Here is a 22,910-nt window from a genome sequence, read left to right as displayed (position 1 = left end):
TCTGTGTGCCAAGTTTGAACAAGACTGGTAAATGCATGTTTGAGAAATGGCTGAGGACGCGTTTGATGGTGTTTTTTTTAACCACTAAAATGGCCACCAGTCTACTGGTCGACCATCTTTGATCAGATCGCAAAATAAAGTGAGGTGCATGTGTATGCTGTCATGTACTGTGCTTTTGCCATGCTTATACAAAATTGGACTATGCATGTTTGAGAAATGGTTGGGGACACATTTAAGTAACAAAATGGCCGCCAGTCAGCAATGTTGGAACTGATCTCAAAAGCAATGACGTGCTTATGTAAGCCATCATTCGTTATCTGTGTGCCAAGTTTGAATAAGATCGGTAAATACATTTCTGAGAAATGGTTGAGGACGAGTTTGACACCGGTTTTTTTTTACAACTAATATGTACGTCAGTTGGCCATCTTTGATCACATCGCGAAACAAAATGATGTACATATGCATACCATTATGTGTTGCCTTTGTGCCAAGTACGAATAAAATCGGTGCATACATGTCTGAGAGATGGTTGCTGAAGCAAGCACGCACGCAGGCATGGACACAAAAATTGAGACCAAACCATAAGCCTCCACTTCAGACTAAGTCTAATGGGGGCTAATAACACTGAAATCCCTTTGTCGAAACTGCAAAGTTACTGGATTCAAGCGGTGTATTATTGACTCAATGAGAAGCGGTGCACTAATCATCATATTCATCCAGTGGTCCGACGAAGGAGTCGACCAAACATCGTCAATGCCTGCATGAAAAACTCTCCATTGTAGCAACATTACACGATGCTAACTTTAAAAACAAATATGTGCATGCTCAATCGACTTGATGGTGCAGATGAAGGAAATCAAAAACGACTCGAGCATTATGCCGATTGGTTGTTGCAGCTGGATAAGGGGCGCTTGCCTTCTGTGGAGGGTAACCTTTACAATGACTTAATTGCTTTACCACCTGTTCTTTGTGTGAACTCGGAATATGTCATCATCAACCATGTGTATTAGGGTGCATCATAATAGGGGGTAAAAAAATAAAAGTATGAATATTCATGCTCCCTGGGTGTGCCTTTGTTCCATTTGACAGTAGAAACATACACTCCAAATCTGAAGCAGATTGGAGGATGTTTAGGGGTTCCTCAAGTTGGCACAATATTGTTGAAATTTGCCAAACTGTAACTGACAACTTGCCGTCGAATATGCACAACGCAGTACACTTCACAATTAATATGGTTGTTTGATATTTTCAAAAACCACAGCAGTCATATAGGATGAAAGAATAGTTTTTCCAAGGAGACCTAGATGAGCTTTTTGACATTGCAGTGCAAAATGCCCTCTCCATAATGGACATAATTGTGCCAAATTGAGGAACGCCTAAATATCATGGAATTTTGTTCATTATTGACCTATAAGTTCTTATGTGGTATTGGAACAAAGGCAAAATCAGGGAGCAGCAAAAATCAAACTTTCATTTTTTTGGAACACCCTAATGTGTATTGCCGGAATTGAAGAACCGCCCAATCATACAAATTCTGAGTGTGGCTTCACAAGCGATTTTTAACCATAACAAATAACATGGTTGATCTTCTCAACAGTAAGATCATTGACCGCCTACGGGGTGACACTTTCATCGTCAAAAGAGTCGAATCTTTGGCAGATCAAAACCTATCTGCCCTTTATCCACCTGAGTTTCTTAACTCCATCAATGTTTTAGGTTGTGACACCACACGAGATTCGTCACGGAAGGTTAACACTCCCAATATGCTGTTATGAAACCTCAATCCTCACGATGGCCACTGTAACAGAACACTTTACATCTTAACCAAGTCACTGATAGTCTTCTTGAGGTGGTGGTGAGCATTCCAGGTCTATTCGCCTAATTCATAGAATTATTCTTCCTCCATCTGACACGGATCTTCCTTTCCAACTCTGCTGACGACAGTTTCTGGTCAGGCCAGTCTTTGCGATGATAATCAACACAAGCCAGGGTCAGAGCCTGCAGCAGTGTGGAGTCCTGCTTCCCACAAGTGTTTTCACACATGGACAACTGTACATTGTAGCGAGTAGAGTTGGAGACCCATTTGATCGGCATGTCTTTGCCGACCAGAATAAACTCTGGAGAAGGAGAGGGACTGAGCATGCTGCAGGCCGACGAACCCACAATGTTTTTATAGTGAGATCATATGAACTCAGGGGCAGATCCAGAGTGAGAGTCAATAGCTCCCGAGAAAATGTTGTTTTATATCAACTTAATATGGACCAATTCAGCTCAGTAAACAAAACCTTTTTAATATAGTTCATTACAACAAATGTAGGCCATTGGCTATACGTAACTAGAAGGGCACTCATTGATGTCACAATGTCGCCAGATATGCCTCTTCCCACAATATTATATCACTAGTATGTGCCCGTACGTGCTTGCCAGTGCGTGCGTGGCCATACGTGCAAAAAAAAAAAAAACTTTCAAACAGCATGCCAGAAACAACCACACAGGCCATTCCTTCATTCTCGCGTACCCGTACGTGCGTGGCCGTACATGCGTGCCCATACATGTGTGGCCGTACGTGCGTAGCCGTACGTGCAAACCAAAAAAAAATAATAATAATAAACTTTCAAACAACCACACAGGCCGTTCCTTTGCTCTCAGAAACGACGACTGGATTAGGGCATTGTGTTTATCTATAAATGCGCATAAGAAATCGAGAATTTATTAGAATACAGTAAGTCATCACTATCCGGAAGTGGTGCGTGCCCGTACGGAATGTTCACATGCATTCCACGAATTATCGCTTGCATTGAAGTAACAACTGCTGTGATACTTACACACACAGAGTTAATTAAAATCCAAATTAAAATCAAGTTTACCTCCCTGTCTTTGCTTGCCATGACATTCGCTGCCATTGACCATTGCCACTCCTACGCCACGGTAACTAAATGGCGCCCTTTCCCCATCGGCCAAGCCTACGCAGCAACGTGTCTTGTCATTGGTTTGGTAAATAAATAGCCATAACTTTGGAAGCACTTGTCCGATTAATATCAAACCTTGAAAAGGCACATACTCAGGTCCCCAGCAATATACCTGGCAGGTTTCAATTAGATCGGACTAGTGGTTGTCGAAAAACAGTGGTCACAGACACACACACACACACACACACACACACACACACACACACACACACACACACACACACACACACACACACACACACACACACACACACACACACACACACACACACACACACACACACACACATACATTGCTGGAATTATAGATAGAAGATACATACTTGTACAGTACCAAGTTTGATTTAAATCCCTGAACCCAAATTCAAAACATTAAATAATTCTTGCTGCCAGATAATGCGCATAATCAGATTAAAATTTAAAACAAATATTCCCCATGACTATCCAATATGGCTGCCAGACCATGTAACCTCTTAATTATTCGTGAACACCCTGGTATTCCCAAGGCTTGGGGAGCATGTGGGTGAAGTTTCCTCTCGATCTGTCAAGCTGTTCTAGAGAATATTTTTTACCTCCACCAGTGAAGGTGAATGAGGGTATGTTTTCACCCCTCTCTGCCTGTTTGTTTGTAACTTGTGAAAATTTAAGATTTTTCAAGTATATTGGTTGGTTGCGTGCATTATTCTGTCTGTTTGTCTGTTTGTCTCTTTTTATGTTTATTGCCTAGAGGTCACAATTTTAAACCGATCTTCACGAAACCACCAGATGGGGGAGTTTGTCATAAGGAAGAAGCCTATTGTTTTTGAGGTCAAAAGGTCAACATGGGCCAAAAGGTCAACATTGGCCCAAGATCAACAACTAAGGTGGAATTTCTAAAATCCTCAATTTTCATCCGATTGACGAGAAATTTAATCAGGATTTGCATATCAGGTCACTGAATTCAACCACCAATTATTTTCGAGGTCATCTTAGGCCAAAAGGTCTTCACGAATCAAGAATAAGCCAATTTTCTAAAATTGTTAATTTTCATCAGATTGACTTGTAATTTGAGGAGTTGCATATTTGATCAATGAATTCAACCACCTATGATTTTGAGTTCAAAATAGGCCAAAAGGTCAACATAGGCCAAAGGTCAACAACTCAAGTGAGGTTTCTAAAATTCTCAATTTTCATCCAATTGATGTGACATTTCAAGAGGATTTATATTTTAGGTCACTGAATTCAACCAGTCAATTATTTTTGAGGTCATCATAGGTGAAGAGGTCAAAAGAGGCCAAAGGTAAACAAATTAGGTGGAATTTATAAAATTGTCAATTTTCATCCCATTGACTTGAAATTTGAAGAGGATTTGTGTATTTTGTTATTGAATTGAACCATCAATGATTTTTTAAGGTCAAATTTGTTTTATGGATTTCACAAGTATTGTGCTATGCATGAAATCTTTCTTGTTACTTGAGAAAATCAAAGATTTTTCAAGTATATTGTTTAATTGCGTACATTATTCTGTCTATCTGTTTGTTTGTATGTTTATTGCCTACAGGTCACAATTTAAACCCATCTTCACAAAATTTCACCACATGGTAGAGTTCACCATAAGCAAGAAACCTATTGGTTTTCAGGTCAAGAAGTCAAAAGGTCAATATAGGCCAAAGGTCAAAATTTGTCAAATTTGTAAAATCCTCAATTTTCATCCAATTGACTAGAAATTTGAACAGGATTTGCAAATCAGGTCAGTGAATTCCACCACCAATTATTTTTGAAGACATCATCGGCCAATACGTCAACATAGACAAAATTTCTAAAATTGTCAATTTTCATCTGATTGACTTAAAATTTGAAGAGAAGTTGCATATTTGGTCATTTAATTCAACCACCTATTGTTTTTGAGGTCAACCAAAAAGTCAATATCGGCTAAAGATCAACAACTTAGGTGAGATTTCTAAAATCCTTAATTTTCATCCAATTAACTTGAAGGAAGAGGATTTATATTGGAGATGATTGAATTCAACCACCCAATTATTTTGGAGGTCAACATAGATAAAAAGGTCAACATAGGCTAAAGGTCAACAATGAAACAGAAGACCAAGAAGGAACCGAAGAAGTAAAGAGCAAAGATGGAGTCACCAGGGGTAACCTGGATAGGATTCAGGTTTCAGCCACTACTCCACAACCCTCAAACCCATCCAGGCACAGTCAAGTGAGCCTTACAGTCAAGAGTCAAGAGAAAAGAGCCTTACAAAGAACAAGATGTCGGGAATAACCCAGACAGACGGATTTCAGCAGTTACTCACCAGGCTCAAACGCAGCAACATGTACAAGCTTCCAAAGTTCCAGCAACAATTTTTCGTTTTTCGAAAATTTTGGTGGAATTTCTAAAATCCTCAATTTTCATCCCATTGACTTAAAATTTGAAGAGAAGTTGCATATTTGCTCATTGAATTTAACCACCAATTATTTTTGAGGTCAACATTGGCCAAAAGGTCAACATCTTAGGTGAGATTACTAAAATCCTCAATTTTCATCTGATTGACTTGAAATTTGAAGAGGATTTGTATATTTTGTCATTGAATTCAACCACAATTATTTAAAGGTCAAATTTGTTTTTTTCATTTCCCAGGTATCGTGCTATGCATGGCATCATTCTTGTTTGTTTGTATGTTTATCGCCTATAGGACACAATTTTTAACCGATCCTCACGAAACTTCATCACATGGTATAGTTCATCAAAAGAAAGAAGCCTATTGTTTTTGAGGTCAAAAGGAGAAAAGGTCATCGCAGGCCAAAGATCAAAAAATTATCAATTTTCATCCAATTGACTTGGAATTTGAAGAGGCATTGCATATTTGGTCATTGAATTCAACCACGAATTATTTTTGAGGTCAAAATAGGCCAAAAGGTAAACTTGGGTGGGATTTGTAAAGTCCTCAATTTTCATCCGATTAACTTGAAATTTGAAGGTAATTTGTATTTTAGGTCACTGAATTCAACCAGCCAATTATTTTTCAAGTCAACATGGACCAAAAGTTCAACATAGGCCAAAAAGTTTATATAAGCCGAATTTCTAAAATGGGCAATTGTTACCCGATTGACTTGAAATTTAAAGTAGATTTGTGTATTTCGTCATTGAATTCAACCACCAATTATTTTTTGAGATCAAATTTGTTTTATGAATTTCTTAAGTATTGTGTTATACATGACATCTTTCTTGTTTGTTTGTGTGCAGGATATCTCACAAAAAGTTGTGGATAGATTAAAATGAAATTTGGTAGGTGATTTGGGTGATGACAAGGACGATTTTGGTGAATATCCGGATCCGAATACCTGGAATTTTTTATGTGATTCTTTACCATTGAGCGATAGGGCCAAAAACTATACATAGCACAATATCTCAAAAAGTTGTGCATGGATTCGAACAATATTTGATGGACACATTGGGTATATGATGAAGGAGAACTGATTCTATTTTGGTGAAGATCCAAATCCAGATCGGATAATTTTATAAGTGACTGGACGATCAGTGAAACCATTGTGACAGACGTTAATGAAAAAAATCATTTCAAGAAAAAAAAAGATAGCTCCAGCAAGCAATACCGCTGAGGTTGTTTGCATTAATAAAATACTCCCGAAGAGTACTTGACTGAATCGGGAATTGATTTTTTAATAATTTTTTTCGTTGCCAGATTTTAACGAAACTTGACACTGCACACCGCAGGAGAATGGTAAGTAAGGTGGCTCCAAAAATTTTTGTGCTATCGTATACCATTTTGGCTGTATTTCAGGAACATACATACATACAAGATGAGAGTTTTAGTAACATATAGATGAACACGGAAGTATTAGATCAAAATGGCAGTTTATTTTATGCTTAAAAATCACTTGTTCTTTGTCTATACTAAATGTTTGAGATTTTTAAATAAATCATTTCAAGAAAAAAAAAGATAGCTCCAGCGAACTATACCGCTGAGTTTGTTTGCATTGATCAAATTCTCCCGATGAGTACTTGACTGAATCGGGGATTGATTTTTTAAATTTTTTTTTTTCGTTGCTCGATTTGAATGAAACTTAATACTGCACACCACAGCCGAATGGTGAGTAAGGTGGGCTGAAAATTGTTGTGCTATCGTGTACCAATTTGGCTGTATTTCGGGAACATACATACATATGTACAAGATGAGAGGTTTAGAAATATACTAGACACCCGTGAATCCGTTGGGTTCCCGTTGTGCCAGCGGTTGATAAAAAATAATCATTTCAAAAAAAGAGAAAAGATAGCTCCAGCAAACTATACCGCTGAGGTTGTTTGCATTGATCAAATTCTCCCAAAGAGTACTTGACTGAATTGGGAATTGATTTTTTAATAATTTTTTCGTTGCCCGATTTTAACGAAACTTTATACTGCACACCGCAGGAGAATGGTGAGAAAGAAAGGTGGGAAGAAATTTTTTGCGCTATCCTGTACCATTTTGGCTGTATTTTGGGAAAATACAAACATACATACAAGATGAGAGTTTTAGTAATATATAGATATATAGATAGATAGATTCTTTACCATTGAGCGATTGGGCCAAACCTGATATATAGCAGGATATCTCACAAAGTTGTGGACAGATTCAGATGAATCTTGGTGGACAGGTTAGGTGTGTGACAAGGACAAATTTATTTGATTTTGGTGAAGATCCGAATCCAGATCCGGATACGAGAATTTTTAAATATATAAAGTGATTCGTTACCATCAAGAGATTTGGCCAAAAATGATATATACAGTGCCGATAGAAAGATTACACACCCTTTCAAAATTTTCTCCTTTTGTTGCCTTATAGCCTGGAATTAAATTACATTACATGCGACTTTTTTTCCACCTTGATTTACACATCATAACCCACAACTTACAAATGAAAAACAACTTCTACAAATTTCAGAAAATTGATTGAAAACACAAAACTAGAATATCTTGGTTGGATAAGTGTCCACCTCCCTGAGTTATTACTTGGTGGAAGCACCTTTGACAACAATTACAGCTGTGAGTCTGTTGGGATTGGTCTCTACCTGCTTTGCACACCTTGATTGGGCAATATTTGCCCATTCTTCTGTACAAAACTGTTCAATCTCAGTCAAGTTGTGTGGGGAGCATTGATGGGTAGCAATCTTTAAGTCATGCCACAGATTTTTGATTGGATTTAGGTCTGGGCTCTGACTGGGCCACTCAAGGACATTTATCTTTTTGTTCCTTAGCCACTTCAGTGTAGCTTTGGTTGTGTGCTTTGGGTCATTGTTGTAATGCTGAAAGGTGAACTTCTGTACCAATTTTCGGCCTGCCATATTTACTTCATTTTTATGGCCTCAACTGGGGAAATATCAGTCAAGCGTGTCTTGGTTTAGTTAATGTCCGCAACAACAATTTGCAGCATAGAAACCCATTCATGGTTATCTGTGTTGGTTGTGAGTTCCTTCTGATACTGCTCTCTGAATAGTCTCTGTGGAAGGTCTCCACAAATGCCACAAAGCTTCTTCACAAGTGCTCGGTGGACAACAACCACATGCTTTTTCAGGGTGACTGTAGTCTCCCCCTTGAACTCACCCCTGTCATCGACCATGAGAGTCTTGAGCCAGGCCAATGGGCTTCTTTATAGATGTCTACCAATTTACGGGCCACAGCAGCTGCAGTTATATTTTTTTAGTGGTCTGGCTGCCTTTAAATGACTAGCAATGTCAACTACACTGAGAGCATCCCAATAGCCCTGGTCATTTGGAAGAAAGGGCAAGTCAGCTTGGTGAATTTTGATGGGGGTTGTTTCTGGGAAATGGGCATATATAGTTTGGGTGGGGTGGGGGGGGAGGGGTTGGCCTCATTGTAAAGCCCGACATCCTGTGCTGTTACCCATTTTCGGATTCTCTCCTTTGAGGCAGCCCCCTTGGGCAGCTTGCTGTGAAATCCAATAACACCCTGGAATCTACTCTCAGCATAGTATATTGGGCACAGAGTTGCATATAGCACTGGATTTGCCATTCCCTTCAAACTCATCTGTTGCTGTTGCGGTCCCCACGGTCATCCCAACTACATATGTATTCAAGCAGTGGTTCCAGCCCTCCAAGTGGTCGAAAATATGCTCTTAATGTGTGTAAATCCTCTCCAAAGAAGCAACCTACTTACTGTGCAGGTTACAACTGTGCAGGTTACAACCACACAGCAACTTACTGTGTGGTTGCTGAGTTTGTCGGCAATGAGAATTGTGGTGCCCATTCCGAAGATGATAAACATGATCTCGTGGTCTTTTTGGCCATCTGACGGTACATAGAAGTCAGCAAGAGTAGGCTCTGGCACACCAAAAGCTTCGCCCCATTGGGGGAAACGATCTCAAGAGCCTCCAACTGGATTAGGATCACATTGGTGGTAACCTGGGTCTTGGCCAGTTCATTAGTCATGGCCTGTTTAAGGTCATCAAATATGAATTTGAGTTCATTCACAACATTGGTAGCAATAGCCTGCATAAGTAATGTCTGTTGGTCAGGCATACTGGACATATCTACCAGTGTGTACACAAGGTACATAGTATACAGAGATAAGCCTGGTAAGATCTTTCTCTAAATGCATGTTTTTCAACGAGCCAATTGCAACAACGTTGCAGGAGCGGAAACAACTAGTGCCCTTGCGAGGACAGAATGCGACAAAATGGGGACTCCCTATTACAACGATATAGGATGGCGAAAGCCTCAACAATCGAGTTCTAGTGCTGGGGGAAATGATGCGGTGAATGGCAGGTGCCAATGGACGAGGATTAATGGCCATCGTTCCCCCCCTCCCCACACTTTTTCAATCAGCCTAGATTTTGGAAGCCTAACCAGGTGGGGGTTAGTGGAAGAATGTGTGCATCCTGGAGTAGAAAGCGAAGGTCAGAGGACAGAGAGCAGAGCGAGCAATATCATTAACAAATAAGGTAGAAAAAAAAATAGACCTGCCTGCGATGTGAAAGCAACAGATCCTGAGTTTCAGCCTCATCACGGGAGGTTCCAATAATTTTTTTTAAAGTTTAGATTCCACAGAATCCAGGAGAGGCAGATGTGATGCTGTGGTGCCAGCTCAGATCACAGAGCAGTACTCCACTGGGTTATGGACAAAGATCTTGCAGTCATTCTGACTGCAAGCGACTGTGAGTCGTTCCGATTTTATAAGAAAAGACTTGGATTGACAGAGGATGCCCGGTCTGCAGCTGGGTTTGGAGGACAAGATCAACAGAGGTTTGGGAGGTAACTAACTCACACTCCCAAGTCTACATATTGTCCAGAATAAAGAACTGATCTTGCTGGTCGAGGCTAGTGTCAATCTACATCAGCAGACCATTAGAACAATGGAAGAAATCAACACAACATTAATTGAGGTATGATAAAGCCTGGTGTAGGCTTTGTGGTTAGGGTGTTGGGCTTGGGATTTTGCTTTGTGGTTAGGGTGGTGGACTTAGGATCTTTGGGTCCTGAGTTCAGCCCTGTTGGGAACTAAATTAACACCAGGTGGGGTTGATTCAGCCTGTCATCCTTCTCAGGTCAGTGAAATGAGTACCAGTTTACTGGTATAGGGGAACAGCATCAGTGACATAATTGCACCACCACAAAATGTTGCACCACCACAAAATGTTGCACCACCACCTGGCAGCCAAGCTGCCATATGCAAGAAGAAAAAGAGGTATGATAATTGTTGTGAGAAGGTGAGGTTTCAGACATTATTCCTTTGTTGAACAAAACAAAGCAAGAGAGCTCTGCTTTTTATGCCTCTGCTGACGAAGTCACCAGTGGCATTATGTTTTCAGGTTGTCCATCTGTCTTTTGTCTAGTACGTCCATACTAATTATCCCGCCCCCCGCAGGGAGGGAGCGGGATATTGTAATCGTCCAGTTTGTTTGTTGGGATTCGCTAGATATCCCTTATTGTCGGTTTTTCCGTGTGTGTGTGTGTGTGTGTGTGTGTGTGTGTGTGTGTGTGTGTGTGTGTGTGTGTGTGTGTGTGTGTGTGTGTGTGTGTCTGCAACGCGAGGCTCCACAGCACAAACCAGCAAACCGATTTCGATGAAACTTGGCGAACAGGTGCCATATTGGCTGGGAGTGTGTGCGTTTGAGTTTTGTTGCTAAGCAACCACCTGTTGCTATGCAGCGGCCGAAAAACCGCGTTCACTATTTTCAATACTTGTCCTCCAGTTTTGAATGTGGAGAAACGAGACTTCGGAATTAAACACTTCGAGATATTTAGAAAATTTTACTCGAGCCCATTTTTGATTTAGGTTTTATTTTTCAAATGGTAGTCCTTCAAAAATAGGGTGTTTATTTACCGTCATTGTTTTTTTGTTTTGTTTGTATGTAATGGACAGCTCTGGAGGCCAGACGATTCAACCAATTTTGATGAAACTTGACAGGTAGGTTCATACCAGGATCTAGTTCTATGCTTTTGAGCACCGTTGCTATGGACACCACCGTTGCCGAGCAACGGGACTTTGAAATTTTAGAAAAATCCTAAAAAATTTATTTTTTCAAAAATCAAAAATGGGCTTCCAGGCATGCACACTATAATCAACCTCTTTTTCAAAAAATTTCAGCCCGGTCCGTCAAAAACTGTATGATATATGCAATTATGTCGCGACCACCCATGTCGCCTACCGGCTTGTCTGTTTGTTTGTCTGTCTGTCTGTCTGTCTGTCTGTTAGCAACTTTATGGCAAAACGGCTTTAGCAAACACTATCAAATTTAATCCACAGGTGGGCAATGAACCTTGGACGACCCCATTAACTTTTGGGTCCAATTGGATCAAAGGTAAAGGTCAAGATCACAAAAAGATCAAAATCGTTTTTGGCTCATAACTTCGTCAAAAATGATCTGATTTACTTCAAACTAATCTTATAGTGAACCGTTTTCTATTGTCACTTATAATCCTACCCATTCCTATAGTGAAAAATGCATATTTGTGAAGACCGGTTGGGTCTGAAGTTTTGTGGGTCATGGTCATCGGTCAAAATTACAAATTTTCCATTATAAATCAAAAAAGGTTAGGAATATGCGTGTTTACTATGGAAGACATATATCAAGTCCTTTATTGGCTTTCATTTGACACCATGACCTTTGACCTTACATTGCCTTGAAAGGTCAAAATCATTTTACGGTCATAACTTCGTCAAAAATGGTTTATTTGACTTCAAACTAAGACTAAAATATTCCTTATAATCAACATTCAGGTTAAGCATGTATCAAATTTAAATTTGATCCCCAAAATAACTTTATGCCTTAAATGGGTGGGATTTGTTGTGCCTGGCACCACTTGTTTTCTTTGCTTTCTCTGCAACCGCTTTACCGATTGACAGGAAATTTTCACCATATGTGTGACTACTCATGTAAAATGTTGCTATGATAATTATGATGTCATAGGTCATGTGGTGTGGCAGCAATGTTGGAAAAAATGAAAAACTTTGGACCTCTGTATCTTCAAAACTGCTCCATGGAAAAAAAAAATGAAACTTGGCACATGTGAAGTACTCTCCATGGGAAACAAGTGTGATTTTTTTTGATGCTGTCATAGGTGGCTTCGTGATGACGTCATAATTGCATATGTCGAACGCTTTATCCGATCAGTATGAAAATTTTTAAAGGTCATCTTGAGCCAAATTGAAATTGGGGGAAAAAATTGATGATGTCTTCGGTCACGTGGTTCGGCAGCCATTTTGTTTTTACATAAAAACCTTCAAAAATCTTCTTCTCAGAAATGGCTGAACAGATCGAGGTGAACATTTACAGGAAGGATCGCCTATCCATGAGGAACAAAAAGTTTTCCAACTATGATGTTATAGGACACATGGTTTGGCAGCCATATTGGATTTACCCTCAAACTTTTAAAAATCATCTTCTCCAGAATGGCTTGACAGATCGAGGGGAAACTTCATCCACATGTTCCCCAGGCCTTGGGGATACCAGCGTGTTCACAAATAATTAATAGGTCACAAGGCCTGGCAACTTCATTGGTTTGAACGAAAATCTTTTAAAAAAATTATTTCTCTTGAACCGTTTCATAAATAAACAAGAAATGTCCCAATTATGGTCTCATAGTCTTTTTTTTTGTATACCTTGTCGAGGCTCGTATGAGAGCTAACACACAACGCACAGCAAGGGGGGCATGAGACAAGAAGGGGAAGGACAAAGCAGTTGAGGAATATGTGTTTTAAATATCAACCTGATCGGACACATGGTCTGGCAGGAAGGATTATTTAATATTTTGAATCTGGGTTCAGGGATTTAAATCAAACTTGGTACAAGTATACATAATGATGTAATAATGTGGGCGGAGGCATATCTGGTGACGTCATGTCATCAAAGAGCACCCTTCTAGTTGCTCTGATGTTCTGCATGCACCACATTTCCCAGAAGCACTCAACAGTCAAATAGCGAAATGACCAATGACCATGAGCAGAAAAATTGAGTCTATAGGGCTTTTAAAACAAAAGGTATATATTTTGAGGTTGCTCTTGTTGATGTCAGTCATTGCACTCACTCAGCCCTCTCCATCCCAGATGGGCAGATTCTAAAAATGAACTCTCATCGACCCTATGCATCATCGGTCACGCTATTGTGCCTTAGCCTTAATGCAGGACACTTGGAACAATATTACGCAATTTCACATTGATAAGATGTGTCAGCACAAAATAAAGATTTAATGCTCCATATTAAAGCAAAATTATGACAAACAAAATACTTGGGTGCTGTGCAACCTCTTTTTGTTCTGAAAAGGGCTAACACTTGACAGGTACAATACAACTTGTTTCTCAACTTATTTACCCTTTACTGTAACAATAATACAGCTACAAACTACTTACAATCATTTGCTTGTGACCTGTAAAACTGCATCACATTTGTGCTTCCATAACTATACATGTGGAAAAGAGTTAAGCATGGGATGCCTTTATCAGGATCATAGCAATTACCGAGAAAATTATTCTGAAATCGTAATATTTATCAAAAATAAAACCATATACCTCTATGCTTGTTCGGTAAAGTATGCTTGTTTGACAAATGACTTGAGACAAATTCAGTTTTGTTGATTTTTGTATGTTAATCGCAACATGAGGATGTCGGGAATGGCACGATTTTGCAACAAAAAGACAAAAACAGGATGACTTTTGAAGGGGCTGCTGGAAACACATCGTGTGATATCGCACTTAAGACCAGTCATTAATGACATCCAATGATGTCAGAATTGAATGAATGTATCAAAAGTTCAATAGTGTGCATAAGCACCATTACGAGTGACCGTTGCGATCCACATTCTCAGCCACTGAAGAAGCTGCCAGAAAGAACCCAAAGGGAGTTTCTGCCAACCTCAAACTGTGCCAGAGAGAGCCCACAGGGCTGCTGCAATGCAGCCTCAAAATGTGCGGGTCTGCACAGGAGGTTCCATTTTCTTAAATCTCAACTCAACAATGTCACAAACATGCTCTATTGGATTTAAATCAGTAGTCTTTGCTGGCCAGGACAATTTTGTGATGGCATAGTTTCTCAACCACTGAACCTCAACTACTGAAGAAGCTGCTGGAGAGAACCCAAAGGGAGTTGCTGCCATTCTTGCCGCAAACCAGCCTCAAACTGTGCCAGTCTGCACAGGAGGGTATATTTTCTGAAATCTATCCTCAACAATGTTGCAAAAATACTCTATTGGATTTAAATCAGAAGTTCTTGCTGGCCAGAGAAATGTTGCAATGGCAGAGTTTCATAACAATGGTGTGGTCTAGCATTGTAATCCATCAATTCCAGTTTTCTGAGAAGTGAGTGGTTGTCAAAATGTAGGACAACATGATCCAAAATGCCCCAACACTACCTTTCACCTGTCAGGTGCCCCTGTACAGTGACAATGTCAAGCTTACAATCGTAACAGGCAGCCCCATATCACAAGGGATCTGCTACTAAATGGGATGGACTCTTGATGGTAGAGACTGTGTTGCAACCAAATCTGAGTTCTAAGTACTGTACTAACAAATAACCCATCTTTACAGACAGGTTAATTCCACCACCTCTATGATGTCTAAGGCATATTTTATTACGACTTGTAATTCCAGGTGGCTATCTACAATACACATTTACAGAGAAAATTGGCGTCCTTCCACCCACCCTGAACCCTCAACCCTCTCACATCACAGGCTGGTCTATCTGTTTTCTACCTTCTATTTTCCGATATTGCTCCCTCTGCTCTCTGTCCTCCATCTTTTGAAAGCCGCATATGGAGATAACAACCAATGACACACATACATAGTCCAGTCGTTCTATACCATTTTAAGGCCAAACCCACCACAAATTGCAATAGTAACCATTCATGGATTTTTTCACTCCAAATATAGTGGATAATGACACACAAAGTCTTGCAAAATCAAAGAATCGGAACATTTCGATTTTGACCCGAGCTGGAGGTAAAGTTGACAAAAAAAAATCTCAATCAAAATTTAGGGGTAGAGGCCAGAAATATGGCCAGGTCTTGATCAATTCTCAAGCAATCCATAATATTAAGGTATCAGTGGACTTGTATCGAAAATACCTTTCCAAAAATTCCAAAAGTAATAGTAGAAAGCTAAAATTTACGTTTTGAAGAATGATAATGTCTTGTGACTGCCACTAAAAAATACAAAATTTAGGGATGTTAATTGTATTTTGATATTTACAGTGCTTGTCATTACCAAATGAGGACAACAATCAATTTGTGTACATGTTTCCATGTGGTCAGAAATAGCAGTTCAAAATGTGGCTGAAACAACATGATAAATGGACATATTACATATCCTCAGTGTCACTTTCTGGATCAGGCAGAGTCATATTGGAGCAAAGTAGGCCTTTGCATTCCACACATGCCAGAGAACATTCGAGACCATATTTTCTGGAGCTGCATCACCGTGTACCACAGCCGGTCTTGCAGTAGCAGTTGATGGCTTCCAGGAGATACTTCAATTGGTATTCAAGGAGATACTTCAAGGGAGTTGGCTTCAAGTATGGGTGCACGGGGAACATCCTCCCATCTATAATCTCCAATCCCCAATCCTCAGCACACATATCGACCAGACTCCATCGTTGGACCTGATAATAAACGCATCGGCTATGACACTGAGCTGATGTTGATGTGGGGGCAAGATGTGAGGATGTACACAAGTCGTGCTGGATGCAACCTCCTGGTAGAAGCATTGTTGAAGGGTCTTCAACCCCTCACCAGGTTGACCATTGTACAGACACACTATGGCATTTTCTCCAGCTGTCACAATGTCATCCTGCATGGCTTGTGGGCTTTTGAAGACTGCAGCCTGCTGCCGAATAAATGCACTCAAATTGAGCTTCTTCAGAGCTACTGGTTTTTCAATGCCCAACACTCTGGATGTGGTGTTGCCTTGCATTATGACATGAGCAAAGAGAAGGTTATTACAGACATACTTCCCAAGTACTTCTTGAACCAGTTGAATGTTCCAGAATCTTTCTGTTCTCTTTGATTTTAACTTTGATTCTGGTCTGAAAAGGATGTCATACCATGTCTATGATACCTGACTGCAGAGGAGGATGAGTAGGTCAGTGTTGTCCCCAACAAGAACAGTGTTATTTCTATCTGCTGACACAATACATCTGCTGACACAAACCGCAAAAGCCTCCGCATGCAATACTTCATAACCATGCTATTCAAACTTGTTGCTCAGCAGATTGATAAATCGCTGTTTGTTGATCTGGCGAGAAAATCATCCTTCCTTATTGAATAGACCAAGTTCCTGGTGGAATGCACAGTGACACTGATGCCTGATCTGACCTGTTTACCATGTGTGACATCTTTGATGGATGGCCCACTTTCGTAAGCATTAAACACTATGATGGCAGGGTCGTGTTTGTCTGCACCATGTCGGATGCAATGGCTACAGATTGAATTATAGGTCTCTCCACTCTTCCACGGAATTAAGTGCAGAAGGCACCGTTATCTATGACATACTGCATGTCATTCGGTGGGCTAGACATGCCAGAAGGACCAGAAGGAAGTTGGTTCCACATGACATCTGCTAGTGTTGGTTTGTTTGTTTATTAGTCATTTCAAAAAGTGCTGGTGGGTAACTGCAAAGTTCATGTGCAAAAACTACATGCTGATCCCCATAATCAGACATTGGAACAGCATTAGCAGATCGATGAACAGTCGCAGTGCCGGTATGTACAGATGACTTTGCCTCCATGATCACAGCCAGTTCTCCCTTCTTGAATACAAAATCCAACACTTTGTGGCCGACCATTCCATCCAAGATCTGCCCAACAATGATGACATTGTCAACATTGACTGAGTAACACGCAGTTGATTCCAGTGTTAATGCTGTGTATGCTCAAATCATTATTGAATGGGCTTTTTGATGTGAGGAATGTCATGAGTTTGAGTGTCATTCGTGCCCATATCTTGGCATGCTAGAGTTAGGTCTTCATGTTGGTCACTGGTGTAATGGTGTGCTGGCAGGTACTCTTGCAAGGAAACGTTCACCTCTGGGAAATGGGGGCTTGACAGTAGCCAAGTGAGTCACTGTGATTCCTCTATTCCCCTCCCTCTCGTCAAGCCTGCCAGGGTTTTAAGGCTCCTCATGAGGGTCTGTTCAATCATCAGGTCTGTTCACAACCCAGCCCAGTAACGGTCTGAATGTCGCACTACATGGAGGCCATTCCTGAAATGCCATTGTATTTTGGGATGTTGTGCTGGTAACGGAGTGAGCCACTGGAGATAAACATGGATAGATTTTGTGTATAAATTGTGACCAGCAGCTGTTAGATAAGGTAGCACACCACACAACACCTACAGAAGCAAATTGCAGTCCCCAGTACATTTTGTTTTGATAAATTTCAACATAATATTGACCATGTCCATGCACTGCGGCCAAAGTTGTGCTGTTCAGAGATCTTTCATGGAGTCCCTTTCTTACTTCGTTTTGGAGTCTATCCACTACAAGACATCCGTTGATAAGGCACTCTCCACAGCTACTTCATCTTGCATAAAGGAATCATACAGGTTCTCTAGTTCATGGAGGTCAACCATTGTGTTATCCATATCCACTCCAAAAAGAATATTCCAATGCTTCAGTATTGGGGATTATTTGAAAAGTATTTTCAATACAAATCTCTTGAATTGTAAATAATTGAGGATCTGTGGAGAATTGATCAAGACATGGCCATATTTGTCTGGTGTTGGCTTAATGGTTAGAGTGATGGGCTTGGGATCCTATGGTCCTGAGTTCAAATCCTGCTTGGCTGTTGAATTAATACCAGGTAGGGTTGACTCTGCCTGTCATCATTCTGAGGTCGGCAAAATGAGTGCTAGCTTGCTGGTATCCTGTGTCGGAGTGGTGACCTGTCCAGGATTGTGCCCAATGCCCAAGGAGATTGATTAGGCAGCACTGACACTCTGCACAGAGTGTGGTCCCATTGGATGGATGGGTTGACTCAGCCTGTCATCCTTATGAGCTTGGCAAAATGAGTACCAGCTTGCTGGGATGATTGCTGCATTTTAGTATCCTGTGTCAGAGTGGCAAACCATCCAGGATTGTGCCCATTAGCCCAGGAGACTGCTTCAGCAGCAATGACACTCTGTGCAGAGAGTATGGTCCTGATGGTTGGATGGACATATTTCTAGCCCCTAACCCTAAATTTTCATTGAAGCATTTGTTTTCAACTTTACATCAAACTCGGGCCAAAATAGAAATGTTCCATTGCTTGGATTTTCTGAGAATTTTAGTTTGGCATTCTACACTATATTTGGAGTGGAAAAGTACTTGAATGATTACTATTGCAACTTTTGGTCAGTATATCACTAAATTGACTGGACGAACACAGTATGATATGTAGTATTATATATCCCAACTTCTTTTGTGTCTATGGTTTTCATGCAGAGAATTGGTGTATTTTATTATGACTTGTGATACCTCCACATACTGGGAACTACGCTGTATGATACACATTTGCATTTTGAATTTGCGTCCCATGATTTAGGAATGCATAAAAGTCAAAACAAGCAGACAGACAGACAGACACTTCTCGAATATGTAAGATTGTGTTGCCGCCAAACCCAAGTTCTACCATCAGTCACGTGCAGGAGAAATCGAGTCTCATCATAGCAATGGATCTTCCTCCAAGACGTGAGATTCCAGTGTTGATGTGCCTGGCAAAGCAGGCTGCTTTGTGTTCTGGGGTGAGAAGAGGGCGTTTTATCGGCCTCCTGACTTTATAACCTGCAGCACGAAGCCAGTTCTGTACAGTTCTTGTGGATAAACTCTGAGGGAGACTCCATTTATGCTGCAACATGATTGTAGCAAAAGGAAAACATTTGACAAGCATGATCGGAGCTGCATTTTCTCTGTTAGAGGTCGCCCTGGGCCGTCCAGATCAGGGCCCATCTTTAACATCATTGGTTTGTTGATGTTTGCAGACCAATGTGCTGACAACAGTCCAATGGAAACCAAGCTGATGTCCAATTTCACTGTCGGAAATCCCAACATTGTTGTCCCAATAATTTGCCATCTTTGGACTTCACTGAGTCTTCTACAGTCCATAGTACCAGTTTGCCAATGGAATTACAACGGGTGTGCAAAATTGCCTTTGTCTAGGCATGAATGGAAAATGCAGCTTATGAATGGAGGGTTCTTTCATTGATGTTTGAAAGAAAATTTGAATTTGATTCAATATTTTTCGCAAACAGTCCTATTTTGTAAGCATACATAACTTTTTTCCATGTGTATATATAATAAATGTGCAACACCTTGCACATACAATTAGATATCCTAGGATTTTATTTACCGTTAAATTTGATTATATAAGTTCACTCTTATGCATTTTCAATCTGCACAGACAATTAGATTGTTGCCAGGAGTATAAAGATAATGATTTTACAGGGAAATCAGAAAGGCTTTGCATATTCCTAGTTGAAGTAGAGAAATGAGGCAGTGGGGAGTATGTTGGTGCCAATAAACCTTCTCTCTGGTCTGGATTATAACCAGGAACGACAATAAAAGATCCACAATCACAACTCACTGGCGAGCATGTTCCTTGCTGCTGTATGTCACATTCACCACAGCAGTCTCTCTGTCTGTGTTCACTAAGAGAAAGGGATACACAGTTTGGACTGATTATATAAAGTAGAAGAAATTAAAAGTGGCCAAAGACTAAGAAAACAAAACAAAACAAAAAACAAACAAACCTTGATCACACGAATCAACAGCTCCATACTGAGCAAGAAGAGAATCCAGAACCTATAGGAAAGTAAAATTGGCAATCAAAAGTGGAAAGAGGATAGAAAAATAACATAAAAGCAAAATAACGGAATAACAGAAGAATTGTGTGTATGGTGCAGAGGCTCCCATTCCTTCCTTTTGTTTCTCTCACGTTCCTTCTCTTTATCTGAGTGCTACCACACTCCAGTCAAATTCTCTGGCACTCACTGTATCGGGTCCTCTCCCAGGTACAAATCAGGTCCTTGCAACTTTTACAAATTCTGGCTCACAATTGGGCCAAACCCTTTTTCCTTAACAACACATTTGCACCCAAGTATTAATTACTGTACTGAATGCACACACTCTCACCATCCAATTCTCAACCGAAAAAGAAAAGGGAAGAAGAAATAAGCCCTAAATCTATGTCAGCCAATTCAACCAAGTTCATAAAATATAAATGGTGACATGCCAATTCCAGTCGACATAATTTACTTGTCAATTTAACCCTACATCCTCTCATACTCTCGACTCTCTCATCCATCCTGCTGACCTAAGTCCAAAACTTCTTTCTTTGGGGCCTCATGTGTTGAGGACCCAAGTGGTCCCCTAAACACCCTGATGCTCTGAATGACTGAGTGCAGCACCTCTTTTTCTCGGTATGGGCTCAGACGATCAGCGTGAACAAACCAGGAAGGGAACGTGGTCCCATTTTTATTTTGAAGTCACAAATTTGTGCCAGGACAACACTGAGACCCAACCAAGATGATGCGAGTTTTGGGCACGGGCCTTCCTTATCTAGGAGTTAAGAACCAAATCTGGTCCCCCAGAGTATAATCACTTGGCTTGGTAGGGTCTGGGTGTCGTCCTGGAGCAGATCTGCAATGTGGTCTATGTGAAGACTCTTTCTTTGGAGCCAGTATGAAGAGTCAAAGATGATTTTCGAATACACAGTTTATTCAGAAAGAGCACTCGCATGCGGAGGTGGTGTAGCAGCTCAACCAACACAGAGTTGAGCTGCCCAACCACACTGAAAATCCACATTCCAAAACCCTCTTATTTATAATCTAGTTGGTGTGATAAGAGCACCAGGTGTGGAATCAAAAATGTGCCAATGGGCTCCTTTTCCCAGAGAAAGTTGAAACGGTCAAAACCGCTTATCTTAGTGCTCTGCAACTTCTCCTAGGTAATCCCTACCCCCCCACCCCCTACACTAGGCTTTGAATTATCGCTGGCATATGTTGAGAGAGAAAGCAAAGCCCTTTTCCAAGAAGGGGAAATGTGTGGGTTGGCCATAAACAAAAATGCAATCTCCTCCCAAAGGCATGCGTGCGGCTAGTTTGTGGGGACAGCACAAATGATAAAGGAACTATAAAGGCGTTAAAATACAATTCAAAGTATACAAGAAAATTGGTTCGAATCCCGACATCTAACTGCTAAGTGCGTATTGACTATGGATCAAATGTGACCATTAATAACACTCTTCACAGTCTATGTGTAAGTTTAACAGTCAGGGGTATTCAAAGACCATTGCACCACAGGCAAATAATGGTCAAAAATGCCCCTGCATCTTCCATTGTGTGAATCAGCAATGAAAAACAAACAACCATGGCAAATTTGTCTAAGTGAGCCATAAAGCTATTTGTTTTAACAGTGCTTTAGCATGATCCCCAGATTGCCCATCTAACCAATTCCCTTTGCACAAAGGAGCTTGCAGCCAATGATCACACAGATGTTCTCATTGACAAGGCAGGGTTTATTGCAAGGGAGAAGAGCACGGCCATGAAGCGGCAATCAGGACAGCAACAAATTTATTACAAACACCTCAGGATGCCCTTGTGACCTCGATGGAGTTAACAAACAACTTGATGCATGTGCTCAGGGGTGATGAGACAGAGAGAATGAAAATGAAAGAGAGAGACAGAGACAGAGACAGAGACAGAGACAGAGACAGAGACAGAGACAGAGACAGAGACAGAGACAGAGACAGAGACAGAGACAGAGAGAGAGAGAGAGAGAGAGAGAGAGAGAGAGAGAGAGAGAGAGAGAGAGAGAGAGAGAGAGAGAGAGAGAGAGAGAGACCTTTCTCAAAGTGTGATTTCCTTCCTTTTTCACACCTTTCTCAAAGTGCTATTTCCACTGATATATTCTCATATAATATCACCAACTTTAAATCTTGGTTTTCTTGGATTAATCTCCCATCCATATTGTAATTTTGTAAATGTTTCTGTTGGTTTTTCTTTTGTTGAGTAATGAACTGCATTATTGTAATTATCTACAATGTCCTGAATTAAAGATACCCATTGTTGAGAACCAAGTTCAGTACATTTTTTGTACAATCTCTCTTTCAAAGTGCGATTGAAGCACTCGATGACGAAGGCTTTTCCTTCATTAAAGGTGTTACACAATGTGATATCATTCTCTTTAAGGAAATTATTGAATGTTCTGTTATATAACTCTGTTCCCTCATAATTCCATAATTTTTTTTGGCTTTCGTTTGCTTTTATTAAATATCTGTTGGAATGCTATCACAAGAGTGGTGCCTCTTTTATTTTTCAAAGTAACTACCCATGCATATCTTGGCCTTAAATCAATAATGGTTAATGCATACCTGTATCTGCTGTCATTTTTCAGTTAAATTAAATTGCCAGACCATATGCAATCAACTGCTTTGGAATACACCTTTGGTCTTTTAAACTTTGTGATTATCGGTTTATGTAATTCAT

General features: G+C 40.4%; 1 protein-coding gene across 1 annotated transcript in view; it reads right to left on the bottom strand.

Annotated features, from left to right (window-relative positions):
* LOC147030295 (insulin-like growth factor 2 mRNA-binding protein 1) overlaps nucleotides 1-22,910 on the bottom strand; it is a 129,113-nt gene that overhangs the window by 93,909 nt on the left and 12,294 nt on the right. The window contains exons 3-4 of the mRNA XM_085872176.1: nucleotides 20,175-20,226; nucleotides 20,009-20,072 (exon numbers count right to left, since the gene is read on the bottom strand). Coding sequence (XP_085728302.1) covers nucleotides 20,009-20,072; nucleotides 20,175-20,226 — 116 coding nt within the window. The remainder of the gene's footprint in view (nucleotides 1-20,008; nucleotides 20,073-20,174; nucleotides 20,227-22,910) is intronic.

Source organism: Eptatretus burgeri, chromosome 3 (genome assembly GCF_056783735.1).
Source record: "Eptatretus burgeri isolate ZD-2024b chromosome 3, Ebu_testis_v1, whole genome shotgun sequence".
In the NCBI taxonomy this organism is placed as follows: Eukaryota; Metazoa; Chordata; class Myxini; order Myxiniformes; family Myxinidae; genus Eptatretus; species Eptatretus burgeri.
This window is presented reverse-complemented; position numbering and strand designations above follow the sequence as displayed.